The following is a 22,855-nucleotide window of genomic DNA, read 5'->3' on the forward strand; positions in this document are numbered from 1 at the left end:
CTCAGAACAAAAAGACCATCCCCATCCCAAAGAGTTTACAATCTAAGAACTTTGTACTTTGTTTGCCCTTGAGACGAGTAATGTGTCTGCGTCTCACATGGGCAGAGTAGGTGTCACGATGCCATTAAGTTTTTATTACATAACTTGGGTTTTAGCTTGTTGTCATTTAGTAACCTTCACGGTTTACTGACAGGAAGAGTATGGCCCCTGGAATACTGTCTACACTGAAGAATCTTTCAGCCCTTCTCCCCCACACTCAGAACAGATGATTCATCCTCCAGGGAATTTCACCAGCTGATTTTAAATTCAAGTGAATTTTAGTGCTGCTGCTGAACGTGGTTGAATTGACAGCCCTGGAAATGGGCACCCCAAAACAGTTATACACCCCTTCTTCCCTGCCCACATTTTTCAACCATACCCAGGAGGAACCATGTCTAGGGCCAGAAGAGAGAGTTTCCCAGGCCTGTTCACTCTTTATCTGCTGCTACTTTGTAAGCACCTTCTACCACTGCACAAACCAGGTCAATTCCACTGTGGTACCAAGGATGGAAACTCTAATGAAAACCATCCCTCAGGCTTTCAACCACCTAGATTTGCTCTAAGCAGAGGTGACACAGAAAAAATGCCAGTGCCCTATCTACACTAGTGTGGCCCTCATTGCCACTACACACATAGCCACACTGGGGCTAATGCCACCATGGGAGATTTTAACAAATAGCTCAGTGTAGACACAGTGGCTACCCCTACACAATGAGCTGGGGTGTCATTCCCAGCTCAGGTGCATATATTTGAACTTGCACCATGAGAGTTAGTGTGCATGACTTGTAGCGTAAACATGGTCAACCTTGGACTAACACTGTTTGGACACATGGTTTTCATAAGTAAATCCTTTTCTGAAAGACATAATCCTTAGAGGCAACTGGGCTGGTCTCTCGTTTCTAGCCTCCTTTGTTTTAACTAGAACACACTGTATTTGTAATGGAAATGTTCTAAACCAGGGGTTCTCAACCCTTTTCTTTCTGCGGCCCTCCCAACATGCTATAAAAACTCCACAGCCCAACTGTGTCACAATAATGGGGTTTCTGCATATAAAGAGCCAGGGCCAGCATTAGTGGGTAGCAACCAGGGCAATTGCCTGGGGCCTCATGCCACAGGAACCCCTGCAAAGCTACATTGCTCAGGCTTCGGCTTCAGCCTCGGGTGGCAGGGCTCAGGGCCCGGGCTTCAACCCCATGTGGCAGGGCTTCAGCTTTCTACCCTGGGCTCCAGTGGGTCTAATGCTGGCCCTGCTCGCAGTCCCCCAGGGGACCTCGGACCCCTTGTTGAGAACAACTGTTCTAAACAGATCCATGGCTCAGTCCCTCATTCATCCTTGGAAACAATCTCCCATCTGGGCAGACTCTTCTGAGCTGCCACCCACCAGGGTGACTCCAGCCGGATGGCTTGCACCGGGGCTCAGGCCAGTCGTAAAGGGGTTAGCCAGCTGAGTGATCCCTGTGGCAACATGAGACAATGGCCCGAGTGCACAGGGAAGCTGCTGTGAGCCAGGGAGGACTCAGACACCAGAATGGGATCAGCAATCCAGGAGAGTTTCTCTAGGAAGCTAGACCTCCCCATCTGAGAATGGCAGGTATTTTGTGTCCCATTTGCCCTAGCTTAGGACAAGACGAATCTAGAAGGGGTTAATCAGTGGCCTAGCCTTTGGCCTTCAGAGCACATCCAGTATATTAAACAAGACAAAACGCGTTTGGCGTTTCAGCCTGGTCGTCACTCCCTCCCTGGCAGACACCTGCACGCCTCCCAGCTTGGTGTGGCATGTCTGCTCCCGCCTCCCTGGGCCTTGTGTCGGTGGCCCTCATAAACTTAACACAAATCTTGCATGCGCTTGGTGACGATAAGGACATGACCTAATGAGGAAGCTGCCAGCCTGAGATGCTTCCTTGGGTTGGGACCTGCAAGCCTCTTTGAGGGATTTGTATCTGAAATCCTCAAGGTCAGCTGCAGTTTGTCACATTTACTGCAGCTGTAATGACAATATTGCAAGGAAGGGGGAGTGTACTACTGTCATCTCCTGGACAGAATCAGAACAGCGCCATGTGGCATAGGTCCCCTACAGCCAACAGACATGCTCTGTTAGTCCAAGTGGTGGGGCTGGAATTTTAGAGAATGCAGATCTGACTCCTAAAGCAACTGTCACTTCGTAGTTCCAAGTGGTCAGCATGTGCAATGCAGGGACCCTCGCAAGCATCTAGGTGCCCACATATTCTGACACACTCCCACCAAGGGGTCCTTTTGTCTCACTGAAATACCGGAGTTGCCCAGGCAGTATGCCTGAAGGCCTTGGATGATCTTGCTCTCTCCCCTGTGACTTGCTCAAACACCAAAGTAATTTTCATTTGCCTTTCATGTCTCCCTGATCTTATGTCAAACAGTCCTGGCCCTGTATTGTACTCCCCTACCGTGTCCTCTCAGGTGGAATTTCCTGTCAACAGAGCTTGGTGGAGTCGGTTTTTTCTGGCTGCAGATGCTGCTGCTGCCCCCTGTCCTCATGCACCCAGTTCACCCTCCACATACCTGCCTCCGTCCCTTCCCCCACTATACACCACAGCTGGTTTGTTCCAGAGAAATGGCTCATCCCCTAGCTGCCTTGCCTATGGGAGGTGTATGCTCTCCCCTCCTCAAGTGATCCAAAGGCTGGTGTCTGTCACACTGTGTTCAGGGGCACAGTCCCTCCCCCTATCTCTGAAAGAGCTGAGTGTCCCACTCCTGGGAGTGCTGCCCGCAGAAGCAGTGCTGGCTAGCTGGTGGCACTTGGCCCTGCTCCCAGTGCTATACTCAGGTGGGACAGCACAGGAAACTGGCTTTGGTTACCTATTGCTGGGGAGAGGGGGCATCTCACCCGCCCCCACTAATCTTCTGATGCCAGCTAAACCCAGAGCAATTGAAACCCTCCCATCTAAGGAAAAGGGGCCCCCTATGACACCGCTTGTATTGCCATGTCCACCCCCCACAGGAGTTCAAATAATACCAACGCCTGAATCTGCTCAAAGGTTTCCACAGAGATCATTTGCACCAGGAACCACCTCACACACGCCCTGAGGTACTGGGGTTCCTTAGGGGACACGCAGAGGAACAGTCTCGGCTCTGTCAGCGGAAGAGCCCTCACCTGGTGCTGGTGTGTCAGCTGAGAGTTTGCCCAAAGCTCTTGGGGCTGGATGTGAACGTGACCCTAATGAATGCTCCTTGACCAGGGAAGACCTTGCCACCTGCCTACGCTGCACCTTTTCCATTGCAGTCCTAATGCAGCTGTGTCCATCCCAGCTGACAGCCCCCTGCTGCAAGTGCCAGGGCGTCTCCTCCAAGCCGTGAGGTGCTGTGCACACAGCCCCCATCATCTGGCCATTTTACACACACAATGTTTTAAATCCTCCCTGTGTTGGCTCCGACTTCCATCCCCATAAGCTCCTGCCACCCTCTCTGCTGCCTGCCTCACTCTCTGGCTTTCCACCCCCCATAGCTGGTCAGCCTCCCACCCACCCTCACCCTGCACCTCGGTGCTACCACTGCGTATTTTAAACCGGCTAGTAAGGGGCTAAGGAGTCCCAACCTAGGTGTGCATGAGGGAAATGGAGCTAGTCCCTATTCGCTAGCTGTAAAAGAGGATACATTGTTGCAGCATATGCTAGGCTGCAGCAGTTTAATTAGCGGGAGCGAGGCTTTGTCAGAGAGCAGAGCGCTGCTGCTTCAGAGCACGCGGAGCTGTCTGGGAGCTGGTGGGACTGGCCCACTCTCACTGTTAGCTCCTGGTTTAGCAAAGCGAAACAAGGGTGTTAAGGCAAAGACCTGAGCTCCTCAGATGTCTCTGCCAGCCCTGAGCGACTGGGAAGGGCCCTGATGCAAGGGAAGGGAATGCCACAAAGACACCGGAGGCAGATCAAACTTCTTTGTTACACCCATGAGTCATTATTGGGGCCCCCATCAGTCATCTCCCAGAATGTGTGCCTCTGTCCTCAGCTGAGCTCAGGGCAAAGCAGCCAGCGTTAAGGACATCAGAGCCCTTCATTCAGCACCTGTTTACTTATTCTGGGTGGCACAGCACTTCCTCATTCTACCCAGCCCAGTGAGCTTGGAGCAGCAAAGGTGTTTTTTGCTACTGCTTGCCCAGAATGCTAGCCTCTGCCTTGAGTCAACTTTCCACAGCACTGAACTCCAGGGAAAACAGCCTTCCCTCCTCCACCGCAAGTGACAAGGGCAGGGGCTGCTCCTGGGAGAGGGGAATCTCAGGGCAGCTAGAGGGCAGTGACAGCTAGAGGAAAATGGAGTCAGGGTTCACTGTGCGGCCCGCGGGGGTTGAGTAGGTGGGCTCACTGTGTGGCCTGCGAGGGGGCGTGAGTAGGTAAGCAGCGGGTGAGGGAGCAGGGCTGAGTAGGTGAGCGGTCAGGCAGTGGCGGGGAGTGAGTAGGCGAGCTGGGGAGGTGGAGGGGGGGCTGAGGAGGTGAGTGGGCAGGCAGTGGTGGGGGGTAAGTAGGCGAGCCAAGGGGGAGGGGGAGCTGAGGAGGCGAGCGGGCGGGCAGTGGCGGGGGGGCAGGTGAGCCGGCGAGCCTGAGGAGGCGAATGGCGAATCGGTGGCTGACCTGTTCTACTGATCTGGTCTGGCTCCCATCCCCTCTCCCAGGGCCAGCTCCAGGCACCAGCAAAACAAGCAGATGCTTGGGGCGGCACATTTCTAGAGACGGCATTCTGGTGCCGGCCATCAAAGGCGCCGACTCCGGGGCATGGGGACAAAGTGCCGCCGCCGCCCCAGTTTGCCACCCCAGCTCGCCTCCGCTCTGCCTGCTCCGCTTCTCCCCGCTCCCTCCCAGGCTTGCTGCGCATGAAACCGCTGTTTCGCGCAGCAAGGCTGGGAGGGAGGAGAAGCCTAGCGGCGGGGTGCTCAGGGGAGGTGGCAGAGGTGAGCTGGAGCGGGGAGTGGTTCCTCTACCCCCCCGTTACTTCCTGTGCAACCCCACCCTAGCTCACCTCCGCTCCACCTGCTCCCCTGAATGCGCTGCCGCTCCGCTTCTCCCCCCTCCCTCCCATGCTTGCCACGCGCCCAACCGCAATTTCACTCAGCAAGGCTGGGAGGGAGGAGAAGTCGAGCGGCAGGCGCTCGGGGGAGGGGGAGGCGGCGGTGGTGGAGCGGAGGTGAGCTGGAGTGGGGAGCGGTTCCTCTACCCCCCGTTACTTCTTGCGCCCTGCCACCCTAGCTCACCTCTGCTCCGCCTGCTCCCCTGAACGCCCTGCTGCTCCGCTTCCTCGCCCTCCCTCGCCTGAGAGGGAAGGGGGAGAAGCGGAGTGGCGGCACGCCTGGGGGAGCAGGCAGAGCAGAGGTGAGCTAGGGCGGGAGGTCGCGGGGGGGCCCGCCGGAAGCAATGGGGGGGGGGGGAATGCAGCACACCGGGGGAGGAGGTGGGGCTGGGGATTTGGGGAAGGGGTTCGGAAGGGGTGGAGTTGGGGCGGGGCTGGGGGCAGAGGGGCACGAAAAAAAAGGGGGGGGTGGCCAAAATTTTTTTTTGCTTGGGGCAGCAAAAATCCTAGAGCCAGCCCTACCCTCTCCAAGGGTTGCAGCTGTCTGGAGGTGTCTGCCTTCCACGCCTTCCTCATTCACACCTCATTCATTCAACAGGGCAATTGATTACAAAGTGGGGGGAAGATCTTATTCTACTTCTAGCAAAAAGACATTTTTCTTTTACCTTAATTATACTACTCTAAGGGCCTGCTATAACAAATTACTGAGGTTCAATACTGCTGTTTCGGTGGGGCGGCGCTGGGGAAGGAGGGTTTGTTTCCGCAGGGCAGGTAGCGCTGAGGGGATTGCTTCAGTGGGGCGGGTGGGCGGCGCTGGGGGGGGTTGTGTTTTGGGGGGGCTGGGTGACGCTGGGGGAGGGTTGGCGGCACTTGGGGTGTTTCGGCCCTCAGCTGTTTTCTTTGGAGTAATATGGCCCTCGCCACTTTATGAGTTGTGCAGGCCTGCTCTAGGGTCTGGCCTGCTGATCAGTGAGGTGCTGCCACACCCATCTCCACTCAGCTCCATGGGGCAGGGTGGGAACATGACACTGGCATGGCAAAGTGCTCCAGTCATAGGGCCTGAAGAGTTTGTGGGAGGCCACACACCTTTGGTGTAACCAGCCCAGTTTCTGGGCAAAAGCGCTGCCCCTTAGGAAGATGCGATAAGTCCTCTCTGGCAGGAATAATGGGGCTGAGGCCAGAAGGGGTGTGGGTGACTCACCAGAGGCAGGGAACCATCCTTTCAATCTGGTGGCAGGATTGTATGAAGCAAGGACTGACGGGCAGCCATGTGCGCTGTCCTGGGCTGGATGTGCTGGGGGGAGGGGAGATGCCACAAGCACCTGTGCTGCTTGGCCAGGTAACAGCCACCAGCACCTTTCCTCCCAAAGGATCTCCAGGCACGTCTGAAACTATATACGTAGAGCAGAGGGTGAATGCAGACACCTCTGGGTATGTGGATCTCTGCCTACACGCGTCCTCACAGAGCTGGAACCCAGCAGGGACAGGCTACAGAATATTAACCCTGCGTCCCACATACCACATTCCAACTGCTATGGACTCATACACAGTTTCCTCCTCTTTTCCTTAGTGCAGGAGTCTGAAACTCGCGGCCTGCGGGCCTCCCCAATGTGCCCCGCGGGGCTCCAGCAGTTTTGGGGCCGGGTCTCTCCCTTGGCCCCACCTGCCGCCCCCAGGCGCTCCCCCCACCCCCCGCAGCACAGCAGAGCTGAGTGGTGTCTGCCTGCGTACTCCACGTGTCTGCCAGCCCTTCCCTGAGGCCCAGGGGCGGGGCTGTGCCTCCGTGCTCTGCCCCCGCCCTGAGCGCCCCTGTGGCCAATGGAGCCCTAGGTAAGACCCCCACCCCCAAACTGCCTCCCAGAGCCTGCACCCCCTCCCCCAGCCCCCAAACTCCCTCCCACAGCCTCCACCCCCTCCCATCCCCAAACTCCCTCCCAGAGCCTGCACCCCCTCCCCATACCCCCAAACCCCCTCCTAGAGCCTGCACCCCCATCCCACACTCCCCAGCCCCCAAACTGCATCCCAGAGTCTGCTCCCCAGGCCCCCTCCCCCACCCAAACTCCCTCCCAGAGCCTGCACCCCAATCCCTTACCCCAGACCTCCTCCCCCACCCAAGCTCCCTCCCAGAGCCTTAGGCAGGTGGGGGGCAGAGTTTTGGGGGGGCAGGTTCTGGGCAGCATGAGTGACATTGTTGGCCCGCTGGAAGGATTTGAGGACTGGCACTGGCCTAAGGTAAATTGAGTTTGAGACCCCTGCCTTAGTGTGTTTCACTGGACAAGCAGAGAGCTCTTCTGATGTCCTACAGCCTGCTAAGCCGGGGGGCCTAGGCTTAGGCTCAAGGATCCCAGCAGTACATAAAACATTCCCACATTCCTTTAGCCCTGCAGTTGCTCCCCTCCGCCCCCGCGGTTGCAGGTAATGCAGATTCACGTGACTGTGAAATGAGCTCAGTCCTACTTGCGCTCTAGCAGGCATATATCTAAATCCCTAAACCAGCCAGTCTGAAAGTCTCTCCCCACAAGAGGTTCGGTGTTTGCTGCAGGTGCACTGGCAGAGCTGGGTGAGCAGCACAGGACTGGAATGGGGGGGGAGCTGCAGGTCAGGACTGAGGTGCACTGGCAGAGCTGGGGGAGCAGCACAGGTCTGGGATGGGGTGAGGGGGAGCTGCAGGTCAGGACTGAGGTGCTCTGGGAGGGCTTTGCTGGGGAGCCTAATACTGGGATAGAACAGGGAGATGTGGAGCAAGATTGGGCAGAACTGGGGGGCAGGGGCAGTGCGGGGGGACTCAGAGCTGCAATAGCCAGGGGTACTGCAGGCTGGGATGGAGGTGCATGAGCAGAGCTGCCGGGGGAAGTTCCCGCAGCACCTGCCTTCACAATCCTGGGGCTGTTTGTCTTGGACTTTCACGAGCCCTTTCAGAACTTCAGTGACATCGGTCTCATTTGCCTCCCTCCTGGCTAGCCTGTACGGGGTGTGGCATTTACCAGTGCAGAGGCTGGTGCTTGCCAGCCGTACTCACATGGATACCTGAAGTAGAAATCGTTCTCTATGTCACTGGTGAGATTCTTCTGGCGCTGCTCCTCCTTCCAGTGCGCATCGGCTTCGGGGTCAAAGCGCACAAAGACCCCAAAGAGGACGATCATAGCGACCTCCCAGAGGAGGCAGACGAGCGGCAGCCGCCAGCGCATGTATGTGTTCTTCACCATCCCAGACCAGCTCGCCTGTTCAGGTGGAGGGGGTCCAGGCACCTAGACAGCAAGAGCTCCAGTCCTGATGCCTGGGGAGACTCAGTCCATTTATAGAAGTCTGGTGATGTGGGGTGTGGTGCTGGGAGCTGTCAGTCCTCACAGCTGCCTGGGGCAGGCTCACATTTCAGTTCATGGCAAGTTTAATAGATTTGAACTCTCTGCTTCCAGCCAAAAGAAGGGGGGTTGGGAACACGGAGGCATATCTCCAGCACCTTCTCTCTGAGGAGCTCAAACCCACCTAGGAGAGTTATACTTATACCTGCTTTACAGATGGGGAAACCGAGGCACAAAAAGGGGCAACAGTCACACAGTGAGTCGGCTGCAGAGCTGGGAACAGAACCCAGGACTCTTGACTCCACCCCCTTGCTCTAGCCACTAGACAGCACTGTCCCACAGGAATACAGCCAGGGAGTCCTGAGCCTCATGTCCCTTGCTCTAACCACTAGATCACTCTTCCTTCCTGGAGTCTGGAATAGAACCCAGGAGTCCTGAACCCCTCCCTGCTCTAACCACTAGGCTAGGGGTTCTCACAACAAATTTTTTGGTGGCCTCGCTGACCCTTGCTGGTAGCCGCACTGACACTTTTTCCTAAAATTATCTATTTTTCCTAAATTAATAAAGTAATATGCACATATATATACAAATCATTGTAATTTATTTATGTAAGGTTTTGGGTTGGGTTTTTTTGCAGACTCAATAATAAAAATAATGCCCAGTTATCTCTATTCTTTACTGGATCTAACAGATTAGAAACACAAATAAGGTGCTTCGCATGTTCTTGTGTTTTTTTTTTATTGTTTCTTTTGCTTTTTTGGTAAAAGTGGATGTACAACAATTCTGAAGTACATTTAAAAATGTTTTGACATAATAGAAGTCCAAATAATAATGAAAAACATATCTGGGTGTCTTGGGTCTGGGGACGGGAGAGGCACGGCTGTGGCTGCAGCTGGCCCCGGGGCTCCTCCGGGCAGGTGGTGGGGTGCGGGGCTTTGGCCAGCCCTGAGCATCTCTGGCTGTGGGCGAGGAGCACGCGCCGGGCTTCAGCCAGTTCAGGGCTCCTCCAGGCAGGTGTGTGTGGGGGGGGGAAGATGCTCGGGGCTTCAGCCAGCCTGGGCTCCTCCAGCCAAAGGGGGGGGGGGGGCGTGCACTCGGGGGGCTTGTGGCTCCAGCCGTAAGGAGGGGAAGGGGATCTTGGCACTCTGGCTGCTGGGGGGAGGGGGGTGGTCAGAAGGGGTGGAGTCAGGAGGCTAGCCTTCCCAAAGACGGGCTCCACCCACTGCCCATGTGCCCGCCGCTCACCTCCTCACCCCCCACCTGCCTCCTGCGTCCCTCCTCAGTCTCCCACCCACCACTCACCTCCTCACTCCCCTGCCTGTTGTGAGAATCCCCGCTCACTGGTGGCTCACTGCTCACCTCCTCACTCTCCCGCTCACAGCCAGACACCCCTGCCCAGCTCCTTACCCTGCTGCTGGTTTGCCGCTTGCCTCCTTACTCCCCCACCAGGCCCTGCCCCTGCCACTCGCCTTGCTGCTTGCCTCCTCACCCCCCTGCCACTTGCCTCCTGCATTCCTCCTCTCACCCCCACACCCGCCGCTCTCCTCCTCTCACCCCTCCCACCCACCGCTTGCCTCCTCACTTGTCTGCCACAGACATTCCCCTGCCTGCCACGAGAACCCTCACTCACTGGTGGCTCACGATGCTCTCAATGAACTCACACAGGAAAATGACAAAAGACAAAAACACCACATCAGCTGTGTGTGAACACTTTTCACAAAGCAATCACTCTGTGTCTGAACTATCAGTCCCCATCCTGCACAACACTTTCAAAAGACGAGCCTGAGACCTTAAATTCATAACTTTGCTAGACACTAAAAATCATGGACTGAATAGAGACACTGGTTTTAAGGCTTATCACACCAATCTAAAACCCACTAACAAACCCCTAAGATGCTTCCCCCTTCCTTTCCACCTTGTGATTGGAGTGCTGTTAACAGGCCCCTTCACCTTGAACGGTCCCTTAAAATATGAGTTAACTACTTATGCCAAACAATCTGTTCCACCTTGTATTGAGCTTTGACATTTAAAATTTCCCAGACCTGAAGAAGAACTCTGTGTAACTCAAAAGAGTATCTCTCTCACCAAGAGACACTGATACAATAAATTATATTACCTCACCCAGCTTGTCTCGCTAAAAGAACCCTTTATACTCCCGAGATTGAGCTAATTAGACACAGCTGGACTGGCTGCCAAGTGAGTCAGCATAGAATCATAGAATATCAGGGTTGGAAGGGACCTCAGGAGGTCATCTAGTCCAACCCCCTGCTCAAAGCAGGACCAATTCCCAACTAAATCATCCCAACCAGGGCTTTCTCAAGCCGGGCCTTAAAAACCACCAAGGAAGGAGATTCCACCACCTCCCTAGGTAACGCATTCCAGTGCTTCACCACCCTCCTAGTGAAATAATGTTTCCTAATATCCAACCTAGACCTCCCCCACTGCAACTTGAGACCATTGCTCCTTGTTAGGTCATCTGCCACCACTGAGAACAGCCAAACTCCATCCTCTTTGGAACCCCCCTTCAGGTAGTTGAAGGCTGCTATCCCCCCTCATTCTTCTCTTCTGGAGACTAAACAATCCCAGTTCCCTCAGCCTCTCCTCATAAGTCATGTGCTCCAGACCCCTAATCATTTTTGTTGCCCTCCGCTGGACTCTTTCCAATTTTTCCACATCCTTCTTGTAGTGCGGGGCCCAAAACTGGACACAGTACTCCAGATGAGGCCTCACCAATGTCGAATAAAGGGGAACGATCACGTTCTTCGATCTGCTGGCAATGCCCCTACTTATACAGCCCAAAATGCCGTTAGCCTTCTTGGCAACAAGAGCACACTGTTGACTCATATCCAGCTTCTCGTCCACTGTGACCCCTAGGTCCTTTTCTGCAGAACTGCTATCTAGCCATTCGGTTCCTAGTCTGTAGCAGTGCATAGGATTCTTCCGTCCTAAGTGCAGGACTCTGCACTTGTCCTTGTTGAACCTCATCAGGTTTTTTTTGGCCCAATCCTCTAATTTGTCTAGGTCCCTCTGTATCCGATCCCTACCCTCCAGTGTATCTACCACGCCTCCCAGTTTAGTGTCATCTGCAAACTTGCTGAGAGTGCAGTCCACACCATTCTTCAGATCATTAATAAAGATATAAAACAAAACTGGCCCCAGGACCGACCCTTGGGACACTCTGCTTGAAACCGGCTGCCAACTAGACATGGAGCCATTGATCACTACCCATTGAGCCCGACGATCTAGCCAGCTTTCTATCCACCTTACAGTCCATTCATCCAGCCCATACTTCTTTAACTTGGCGGCAAGAATACTGTGGGAGACCGTATCAAAAGCTTTGCTAAAGTCAAGGAATAACACATCCACTGCTTTCCCCTCATCCACAGAGCCAGTAATCTCATCATAGAAGATAATTAGGTTAGCCAGGCACGACTTCCCCTTGGTGAATCCATGCTGACTGTTCCTGATCACTTTCCTCTCCTCTAAGTGTTTCATAATTGATTCCTTCAGGACCTGCTCCATGATTTTTCAAAGGACTGAGGTGAGGCTGACTGGCCTGTAGTTCCCCAGATCCTCCTTCTTCCCTTTTTTAAAGATGGGCACAACACTAGCCTTTTTCCAGTTATCTGGGACCTTCCCCGATCGCCATGAGTTTTCAAAAATGATGGCCAATGGCTCCACAATCACATCCGCCAACTCCTTTAGCACCCTCGGATGCAGCGCATCCGGCCCCATGGATTTGTGCTCATCCAGTTTTTCTAAATAGTCCCGAACCACTTCTTTCTCCACGGAGGACAGGTCACCTCCTCCCCATACTATGCTGCCCAGTCCAGCAGTCTGGGTGCTGACCTTGTTTGTGAAGACAGGCAAAAAAAGCATTGAGTACATTAGCTTTTTCCACATCCTCTGTCACTAGGTTGCCTCCCTCATTCAGTAAGGGGCCCACACTTTCCTTGACTTTCTTCTTGTTGCTAACATACCTGAAGAAACCCTTCTTGTTACTCTTAACATCTCTTGCTAGCTGCAACTCCAAGTGCGATTTGGCCTTCCTGATTTCACTCTTGCATGCCTGAGCAATATTTTTATACTCCTCCCTGGTCATTTGTCCAATCTTCCACTTCTTGTAAGCTTCTTTTTTGCGTTTAAGGTCAGCAAGGATTTCACTGTTAAGCCAAGCTGGTCGCCTGCCATATTTACTATTCTTTCTACACATCGGGATGGTTTGTTCCTGCAACCGCAATAAGGATTCTTTAAAATACAGCCAGCTCTCCTGGACCCCTTTGCCCTTCATGTTATTCTCCCAGGGGATCTGCCCATCTGTTCCCTGAGGGAGTCAAAGTCTGCTTTTCTGAAGTCCAGGGTCCGTATTCTGCTGCTCTCCTTTCTTCCTTGTGTCAGGATCCTGAACTCGACCATCTCATGGTCACTGCCTCCCAGGTTCCCATCCACTTTTGCTTCTCCTACTAATTCTTCCCTGTTTGTGAGCAGCAGGTCAAGAAAAGCTCTGCCCCTAGTTGGTTCCTCCAGCACTTGCACCAGGAAATTGTCCCCTTCATCTCTGTGCAGGGTCCTAGCACCTGACACTCTGATTCACTCACACAAGATGCTAAACTTAAACCAGCTCTTTTCATCAAGATTGCATTTGGCTCCAAATCTTCAAAATAAAGGACAGCTATTAACCTTATTGCCTGCTTCTAGACTGCCAATTTAGCCTGAGAGAGTATGGTCCTGTCCTGAGGGCTTGATAGCACCATCCATCCTAAACAATCCCCTAAGATAGGTCCTGCATGCATCGTGCAGCTGCACAGCCATTAACACATTATACCATTATTGCAAATAGCTGTCCTAACACAACAGCTCACTGCGGTGTTCCAGATTGTAACCATACACTGTTGGAGTATTTCTCATAAGGGAGAAAGACCAAAGCAAGCTTGTATATCTGATCACAGCTCCTTCCTCCATGGCTGTGCATCTCCCACATATGATAGGGGCCATTCTGCATCAGGTAGGACCCATGAATGAGAGGCACTGGCACCCAGGCAGATAGCCCAGTTTTTTCAGCCTGGCATAAAAATGGCAGATGGCATCTAATTCTGGGTCTTCCACCTGAGTAAGCTATCCTGCAATTCCTGCACAGATTTGCCCATACTTACAGCTGCAATTATTTCATGCTTATAGTCTTGTTAAATGCCATTGGCCAGTCTGTGATGGAGGCTGATGGCCAGACAAAAATCGGCTTCAAACCCCATTCATAGTCTAGGAAGCCAGCGGATCAGGTACCTCTCTGCACATGGTTGAAGGGAAGGTGATTCAGAAGTGCAGGGAACCTCTGCACATTTCTGTGAGGAGCTGAAAGGGAATTAGGGAATCAATCAGCAAATGCAAAGGCACCATAGAGGGTCACATGGAACCTGTGCAGCAGGTGACGAGAACACATGGCTGACGGGGAACTTGGGCAAATCCATCAAAAGTACACACACACACACACACACACAATTGAGAATCCCCAAGAAACTACATTGCACATTTTCCTTCCCACTCTTACTCCAAATCTGAAATCATGTGGCTCTTCCCCTCTCACTAAAACATCTTCTTAGGGGCCTGGGCCCACTCCCCAGACTCCTCACTTTCACGGGGAGGGGGTCAGGATTTGAACCTATACGCAAATTTCACACCCAGCCCTCTCCCTCTAATGGACTGAACTAAACCCCACATACTTCGAGGGCTTGGTGATGAAGAGAGCTCAGATCCAGGGCTGAATCTGGGGGCTCAGGACCCCTCCAGCTATGACAACATGAAATACTGTGGCTGGAAATTGAACAGTCCGGTGCCAGCTGAGCCAGCTGGAATGTGGTGGCCAGTCTCTGATCCTGGGCTCCTCCCCACACTGCTGCTGGGGTCATCAATACAGGTGGCATTGGGAGCATCCGCAGTGATAATTGTTTGCTTTTTTCCAGTAATCCTTTACTGGAGGGTTTACTCAGCACGTTGTGTGCTTACCCACACATTGTGTTCTGGACTGTGGCTGACAATGGTTTTGAATTCCCCATCTGACTATACCACCCTGACTCCTGTCTATGGTACTGAGGTGTACCTGCCACTTCCTGTCCCAGGGAGTCTGTCTAGCTAGCCTGGGGGTGGAGTAGCCTCCTGGAATGCTACAGCTAGCAGCATCTGTCTTGGCTTATTCCAGCGCCCAGATCACAACATGCATGTAGAGATTGTGTTTGTCCTTTTGCCGGTTCCCACCGAAGGCCAAGCACCTTCCCTGAAGGAGGATCTTTGGAGGACCAGCTTAGTTGCTCTGAGGAGCTGGCACTCCCTGTAGGGAGGCTGTTCAGAGTCCTACCCCTAATGCCTTCATGTGACTCTGGTTGCATTTGCATGCCTGCGCGACACGCATACCTGGAGCTCCAGTGCAGGGCATGACCTGGGCCATGATCCAGACAGAGTTCAGATCCCTTCATGATGTCCCTCCCAGCCAGTCCTGGCAGGCACCTGCTCCCTGCATTAGCTAAGGGAATGAGCACTGGTCTGTAGGATTGTTAAGCCCCCTGTCAGAGATATGGGGGAACCAGCCCTTTGGCCTGCAGCCCAGTCCAGATGTTTTCTTCTGCTGCCAAAGTGACTTCTGGAAGGTCTCTGGTAAATGAGCGTGCAGGGTTCAAGAGAGAATCTTGTAACACAAGGAGTCCTGTCCCAGCTGGCTATGCTGCTGTGAGGCATGGTGTGCGTGACTGCCCTCTAGCTGGGTAGGACAGAATTGCTTGTGTATATCGATTCTGCAAAGCTGGATCTCTAGCTCACCGGGGAAAGGCCTGCGTCCTGGGGACCATCCCGCTGCCTTTGGTAATGATGCTATTGGCTCGGCTCATTAGAGGGTCATTGGGGAGATTAGCTGATGCAGGCAGTGGTATAGAATCATCATTTCCCTGGGCATATAATGACTGCAATAGTCATCAATTGTTTGCCAGGCACCAGCATTGGCATCCTATGGAGTAAGCACCAAAGCGCAGGGCCCTGCGCTACAGGGGACACAAGTGGAGAGGCATTTTTGCAGAGAACTGGGCTCCTTTGGTGCCCGAAGGTGTCAGTCTCTGAGTAGGGGGTTTGAGTTAGGGATCTGCGGCTGTGCTAGGCCTGTGTTCTTTGGCACTGGCACCCAGTGCTAGGCTTCCCTGACCCCTGCCAGCCCTCTCCTGCCCTGGGAGCGAGACCTGGGCATTCCTTTGCGATACCATCCTATGTGCTGTAAGGCACATGCTGGCACCATCTCACTTCCATAACCTCCAGTGTCAGCCTCACGCCAGCTGGGCCAGAAGTGTCGGTCATTGGCTAACTATTGATTCTGAGCCCAATTCTTCCCTGGCACAAGTCCAGCTACATCCATTGAGTTACACCAAGGACAAATTTGGCCCATTGCAGTTACTATAAGAACTTGGAAGCAAGAGGTGCACACGTGTGTGGGGAGAGGGAAAGGGGGAGAAATCAGTGTGATTATACTGCAACTAAGCCTCATGGGTTTGGCTTAGGGCCCATGGGTGCCTCTCCTTGTCCCCATTGGAAACTATAACTAACAGAGCATTAGAAGAATCATAGAATATCAGGGTTAGAAGGGACCTCAGGAGGTCATCTAGTCCAACCCCCTGCTCAAAGCAGGACCAATTCCCAACTAAATCATCCCAGCCAAGGCTTTGTCAAGCCTGACCTTAAAAACCTCTAAGGAAGGAGATTCCACCACCTCCCCAGGTAACCCATTCCAGTGCTTCACCACCCTCCTAGTGAAAAAGTTTTTCCTAATATCCAACCTAAACCTCCCCCACTGCAACTTGAGACCATTGCTCCTTGTTCTGTTACCTGCCACCACTGAGAACAGTCTAGATCCATCCTCTTTGGAACCCCCTTTCAGGTAGTTGAAGGCTGCTATCAAATTCCCCCCCATTCTTCTCTTCTGCAGACTAAATAACCCCAGTTCCCTCAGCCTCTCCTCATAAGTCATGTGCTCCAGCCCCCTAATCATTTTTGTTGCCCTCCGCTGGACTCTTTCCAATTTTTCCACATCCTTCTTGTAGTGTGGGGCCCAAAATTGGACATAGTACTCCAGATGAAAGTGAAGTGACATTTTCTCACAGTCCACATGTCCTAACCCACCTCTTCAGCCCCATCAGGGTGCTGGGAACAGGCAGGGCCGGCTCCAGGCACCAGCTTTTCAAGCAGGTGCTTGGGGCGGCCGCTTGGGAGAGGGGTGGCAGGTCCAGGTATTCGGCGGCAATTCGGCGGACGGTCCCTCACTCCGGCTCGGAGTGAAGGACCTCCTGCCGAATTGCCGCCGCAGATCGCGATCGCAGCTTTTTTTGTTTTGTTTTTTGGTTTTGGCTGCTTGGGGCGGCCAAAACCCTGGAGCCGGCCCTGGGAACAGGGCAGGGATGGGAGGCTCCCGGTGAGGAATGAACAGGCTCTGCAGACTTCTCTAGGGCCTGGCACTTGCCCAGAAAGCCCCAATGCCTCACTTATTCTTCTGGGCAGGGGGTTGAGTGGAGCTTTTATGGAGAGCATTTATTATTGTGTGTATTGCAGTAGTGCCCAGTCACAGACCAGGAGCCATTGTGCTAGGCGCTGTACAAATGGAACAAAAAGGCAGTCCCTGCCTCCAAGAGTGTACAATAAAACTTCAGCTAATTATAGGCAGCTGGGAAGAAAGCATTCAACAGGGCTTGCATGGCAGATCATTTCCATATAAAGGCCCCAAGGGGAGCTGGGTTTCAGGGGAGGAAACGGTTCATTCCATTCACTGCCCTTTTCATTTCTGCTTCATTTTGCAGGGCTGGGCTTACATAATTAGAAGCGGCAACAGCTTTTCACACTGATGAATGTGTGTCACAGGGGCCCGTGCCATGATATGCATCAGTCCTATGAGTCTGTAGCGCAGTGTGTGATGGGAGCTAGGGTGCAGGAAGCATAGCCATTTGGACAATTATGGTTGGATTTATCAGAGATCAACGACGTCCTACAGAACTTCCTGACATTTCAGTGCTGGGTTTCCCCCCCACACAGCTGGGCTGCTGCTCCTCTGTCCTAACCCCAACACCCCCTTATTCTAGTCCTGGGCTCCCCATGCTGCCATCCCACCTCCTGCACTAAGACCCAACACATTCATTTCAAATGTGCCCAAGTCCACATTTGAACCCAGCTACCCTGAAGCGGAAGGCATGACTCACTACGTCATCTCAGTTCATCTCCAGGGCTTTGAACCAAACATCTTTGGCCAGACACTTTACAGAGGTTTTCAGTTCAGAGCCTGATTGAATAGCAGCATCCTCTGAAAACCACCCCGAGATGCTCTCTATCCCTACTGAGATCATTAGATCTGTGCAAACAGCCAGAGAGACACAGGCATTAGCTCCTTCCCTAGACCCTACAAATACCACACTCTGGAATTCATGGATCATAACAGCTTCATTTACTGACCCCCTCTCTTTCCACCCGGCCTCCCCCCTTCCTCACCGGCCGTTTGAGCACGGAGCTCCCATTATGGGAGAGTGGGGCAAAAGGTAATGGCTTTTCCACTGGCCTGATAGTCTCACCTTGCTGCACTGCCCAGCATTCCCACCTTATCAGCCTGCAGATCAGTGCTTTGCCACCAGAGTCCAGTCAGGGCCTGCATGCTCCAATGGCTTCTCTGAACACGTGCTCCCGCTCTCACCTGAAAAGCCCCTATGAATGACTGCTAAAGGGACAGTCTCCCTTCAGGCTTCTAGCCATGGGAACAGTGCTGCTGGAGCGGCTGAAACAGGAGCAGCATTGTTAACTGCTTAAGTGCCGCAGAGCTTGAACAGTCCTGAAAGGGAGAGGTTGTGCAGTGTCACATCTGGGAGGGGGTTCACCAGACAGCCTCTTGGAATCCATGGGCTTGATCAGATTCCCCCTCTCACGGTAGAGATTCTGTCCCTGGCTAGGAGTTCACTGTTATTATCCTCTGCTGTCGGTCTGCAGCATGGAAGCTCCTAAATCAGTGATCCCCAACCTTTTTGTGGCCAGCAGCACATTCATGTTTTCAGAAGGGTGTGGCGGGCGCCAACAATTTTTCAAGGCTTATTTTGTATTTGTACATTAAATAATTCAAAAAATATCATATTTAATATTACATAATATATTAATCCAGAGAGAAGAGAGAAGCCGGAGAGAAGCCGCGAGGACAGAGAACACCGGCGCCCGCAGCCCTGGAGTTCTCTGTCCCCAGCAGGCGCAGGGCCCCAGCTTCTCTCCCCTGCTGGACACTAGGCGGGCCCCGCGCCTGCCGGGGACACAGAACACCGGCACCAGCAGCCTGCAGCCCCGGAGTTCTCTGTCCCCAGCAGGCGCAGGGCTGCGGCTTCTCTCCGGCTTAAGCTGGGGCCCCGTGCCTGCCTGGGACTGAGAACAGCAGAGCCTGCAGCCTGAATTCTCTGTCCCCATCAGGCGTGGGGCCGTGGCTTCTCTCCCCTGCTGGGCACTAGGTGGGTGCACATAAATGGCCCGGCGGGCGCCATGGCACCTGTGGGCACCGCCTTGGGGACCACTGTCCTAAATGACCTCTTCCCCCACAGCAGCCTCCCACCTCTCCAAGACCTAGTTGGCCTCATCTGTTGGGACAGCTCCATCTCTGGAGGGGACACTTGTCATGGGCCAGATTCTGGCCCTCACTAGATCCCCTTTTTGCTGCTCCAGGAGCAGGGAAGAGTGAAAGCTCTGGTGATTGTGTGCTGCAGAGCAGCCTGTCGGTCGGGACACAAGGCGGTCATAGGTTAGAGTGTGCCCTGGAGCATCTCTTATTTACACTGGGAGCTGCACCAGCCCCCAAATCAGCCAAGATTAGGAAGGTGCAAAGATGGCATTAAGGTGCCTTTGCCCCATTCCCTGAGTGACATCTCCTGGGAGAAGCAGCCTGGAATCTGGTCCCTGCTGTCCCACTGCTTCTCAACATGGTCTGTGAATTTGTCTTGGAATAAGCTGGCCCAAAGGCCTCACTGACATGAGAGCTGGAGGATCTCTCTGACCATGGATGAATGCAGGACTCGAAACGGCAGAGGAACAGGGGATTCACTAGAGTGGACTAGACCAACAGTCCCCCTTTCTGAACTCCTGTCTCCAACTGTGGCTTGATCCCATAATGCACCTGTACTGCACCATCCCATGGGATTCAATCTTAAGCCTTAGGTCACTTTGGGTATGTCTACTCTACAATTAGACACCTGCAGCTGGCCCGTGCCAGCAGCTCACATTGGCCTGGAGCAGCGAACCGCGGCCAGTGGGAGCCGCGATCGGCTGGACCTGCGGACGCGGCAGGTAAACAAACCGGCCCCGGCCCACCAGGGGCTTTCCCTACACAAGCGGCGTCCCAAGTTTGGGAAACACTGCCTTACAATATGGGATACAGAGGCTATAAATTAGATTAATGCAGGCAGCAAACTCACAAGCATTCAATCAAGTCTAAACACTACACACATTCTTATACTTCTAATTCCTCTTTTTACAATACTAACACTCAGGTGAGCCAGACTGATTCCAGCCGTGTATTTGTCAGGGTTCCCTTGAGGCATGGGGACCTTGGAATGAGCTGGCACCTGGTCTGCCGGTGTCATAATATGGTATTAGGCTTTTTATGGCAGCATAGCAGCTAGGATTGGGGAGGTTACTGAGGTGGTAATAAGGTGCTAAAAGGTGTGGGTTCCTGCTGCAGGCTATCACCATGCTCTCTGCTCAGGCCTGAGCCAGTGCCCTAGCGTCTTAGCACACATTCCTCTGTGACAGCCTAGGGATAAATCAATCCACCAGGAGGCAGTTTGCTGACTCCAGGGAGTACAGTAATCCCTTGAGGGGAAAGATCTGGTATTTATTTATGGTTCCAGGGCAGGACGGAAGGGCTGAGACAGTTGGAGGACTCTTCAGGTCAGAATTTGCCATAGATCTCATGGGGAAATCAGCTGGGTGACTCTGGCAGACATTGGTCCAAAGTATGGCCCTACCACACAGTTTGGAAATATTGGTCATTTCTGCTCAGGAGAAACAGGACAGGAACCGCAGAAGGGACTGCGGGTCAGGCCTGAGGTTCACTGGCAGAGCTGAGTAGGGGGGGTGTCTGCACTGTGCCTGGCCACAGCTGGATCTCTCAGTCCCTCACTTTTACAAGCATTAAAGTTATTTTAAAAAGAAGATAGAACCCCTCCCCGTTTGCCTGGGGCCAGTGGGTAGAATCCCCATGGAGGCGGGGGAGGAAAGAGGCTCTTCGGTTGGCTGTGAGCTGTCTCAGCACATCCCCTTGCAGTGAATTCCAGGAGACAGAGACTGACAGAGAGAGTGGACCCCAGAAGGTTCATGTGGCAGCAGGCTGCTCTTATTCCAAGGGGACGTGGTGAGCCATGTCCTGATGCAGCTTGCAGGCAGGTGTCAGTTAGGGTTACCACATTTGAACATTCAAAAAAGAGGACACTCCACGGGGGTGTCGGCCCTGCCGACAGCTCACCCCCGCTCCGCCCCCACTCTACCCCAGGTCCCACCCCCTCCCCGCTCGGCCCCGCCACCGCACCCCTCCTCACCCCCTGGCCCACCGCTGGCTTGCTCCCCTACCCACCGCTCGCCTCCTCCCACCTGCCACTGACCTCCTCACTTCCCTGCCAGAAACCCCCATGCCCACTCTGAACCCCCGCCTGCCGCTGGCTCACCACTTCTTGCCTCCTCACCCCCGACTGCCTGCTGGTGGCTCCCTCGCCACTTGCCTCTTCCACCCCCGCTGCCCGCCACTGGCCTTTTCACACCACCACCCCCCGCCTGCCGCTGGCTCGCTGCCCGAACAAGACAGTTTATTTAAGAATGAGGATTTAACTAGAAACAAGAGTGATGGAAACAAAGGATTACACTATAAAACAAAATCATAAAACGTGAACCTGGGCCTACACTTATCAAGAGTTCTCTTTCTTACCTCAAAGTAGGTTCCTCCTCTCCCCACAAAGTTCAGTCTGTTTGCAGAGTTGGCTGGTTTCCCAAACACCAGGATCCAAACATTCATGAAAGCAGCCTTGTTTCACAAGGGGTTTCCTCAGTGAAAGCATACTCCCTCCTCTGTGTTGTACTGAAAACAGCCTTTGTTTTTATTTGCACACAGGGTGAACCCCAGTCCTGTTGTTATGTTTCTTTATTACCTTTAAGGCGTTTCAGTTGTTTGCCATTGCCTCTGATGGTGTCCCATTCAAAGTCTTACTACTGTGCAAAGCTAAACAATTGAGCCTTGCATTGCATCACCAGCCAGGTTAGGCAGGGTGACAAATTCCCCTCGCCCCAAAGGGCCATTATCCCCTGGTGACTAATTTCTACTCCAAGTCTATAAAGCAGACTTTTAAGATAAATACATTATTTCTTCAATATTACCCATGCACACATCTCAAAGATTCTCACTCTTGACAAGTTACCAGCCTTGTGTAGATCCCTTCCACGTTCCTCTTTGTGGGTAAGTGCCCTGTAAGACACGTGTGGGGTGCAGTGAGTTTGTCAGGCCTGTGGTGACAGCTGTTTGTGAAAATCAGGGGCCCTTTGCCAAGGGGTGCTGGTGTCACAGTGAGATTGGGGTGGTTGACAGTATGGGGCAGGGCACTGAGGCTGGTGGGGCAGGTAACACTCACTGGGCTGGGAGGCAGGTGGTGCCGGGATGGGGCAGGGGCAGGTACCTGTCAATCTCCAGCGCTCGGGCCGTGCCAGGGCCAGCAGCCTCTTCACCTCGGAGTATCCCCTGCTTGTCCAGGGGCCGCTCCTCCTCTCGGGCTCCCCGGCTGCTGCCACCGCAGCCGCCCCGGAGGACGCAGAGCAGGGGCGCCGCCGCGGAGGAGACGCAAGGGGCTGGACTCGGCTGGGGCCCCGCACCTGCCAGCCGAGAGCAGCAGGAACCGGGCGCTGCTCGGGGGAGCAGGGCAGCCTGCTCAGTTACCACAGCAGCAGGAGCAGCTGGGGGTCGTAGCCCGCCATGGGGCAGGACAGGCCACGCTGCTGCTGCTGTTTCCTGGCCCTGCCGGGAGGCGCCTACAACCACTGCCCCCTGCCACCCATGGAGCCGGAGCACAGGGCCGGTGGCCCAGCCCCACCTGCCGCCTGCTGATAAGGGCCAGGCTGTGGCTTCCTGCTCATCGCCACAACGCCAGGCCAGGAGTGAACCCAGCCCCCAGCCAGCACCCCCTGCTGCCCCTGCCCGGCTCACCCCAGCAGCCTCCGCTCCCCCCCGCTCAGCCTAGGGTTACCATACGTCCGGATTTTCCCGGACATGTCCGGCTTTTTGGGCCTCAAATCCCCATCCGGGGGGAAATCCCAAAAAACCGAACATGTCCGGGAAAATAGGGACATGCGGGGCTGGGGGTGCTGGACCGGGGACCGGCGGTGCTGGGCCGGGGGCCGGCGGGGCGGGGCCGGTACCCCAGGGCCCGAGCCGAGCCAGGCTGGAGATGCTGGGGCCGGGGCCGGCT

At 54.0% G+C, this 22,855-nt stretch overlaps 1 protein-coding gene across 2 annotated transcripts in view; it reads right to left on the bottom strand.

Moving 5' to 3' along the window:
- The window catches only part of RHCG (Rh family C glycoprotein), a 49,794-nt gene that overhangs the window by 15,342 nt on the left and 11,597 nt on the right, over window positions 1-22,855 (bottom strand). Inside the window, exon 1 of one of the 2 annotated variants that reach the window (XM_005294899.4) lies at window positions 8,087-8,350. The exons of the other annotated variant lie outside the window; for it this stretch is intronic. Within the exon in view, the coding sequence (XP_005294956.2) occupies window positions 8,087-8,273 (187 nt within the window). The 5' untranslated portion in view covers window positions 8,274-8,350. Of the gene's footprint in view, window positions 1-8,086; window positions 8,351-22,855 lie in introns of those variants that run through there. 2 annotated transcript variants of the gene reach the window in all.

This window comes from Chrysemys picta, chromosome 10 (genome assembly GCF_011386835.1).
Source record: "Chrysemys picta bellii isolate R12L10 chromosome 10, ASM1138683v2, whole genome shotgun sequence".
Taxonomy (NCBI): Eukaryota; Metazoa; Chordata; order Testudines; family Emydidae; genus Chrysemys; species Chrysemys picta.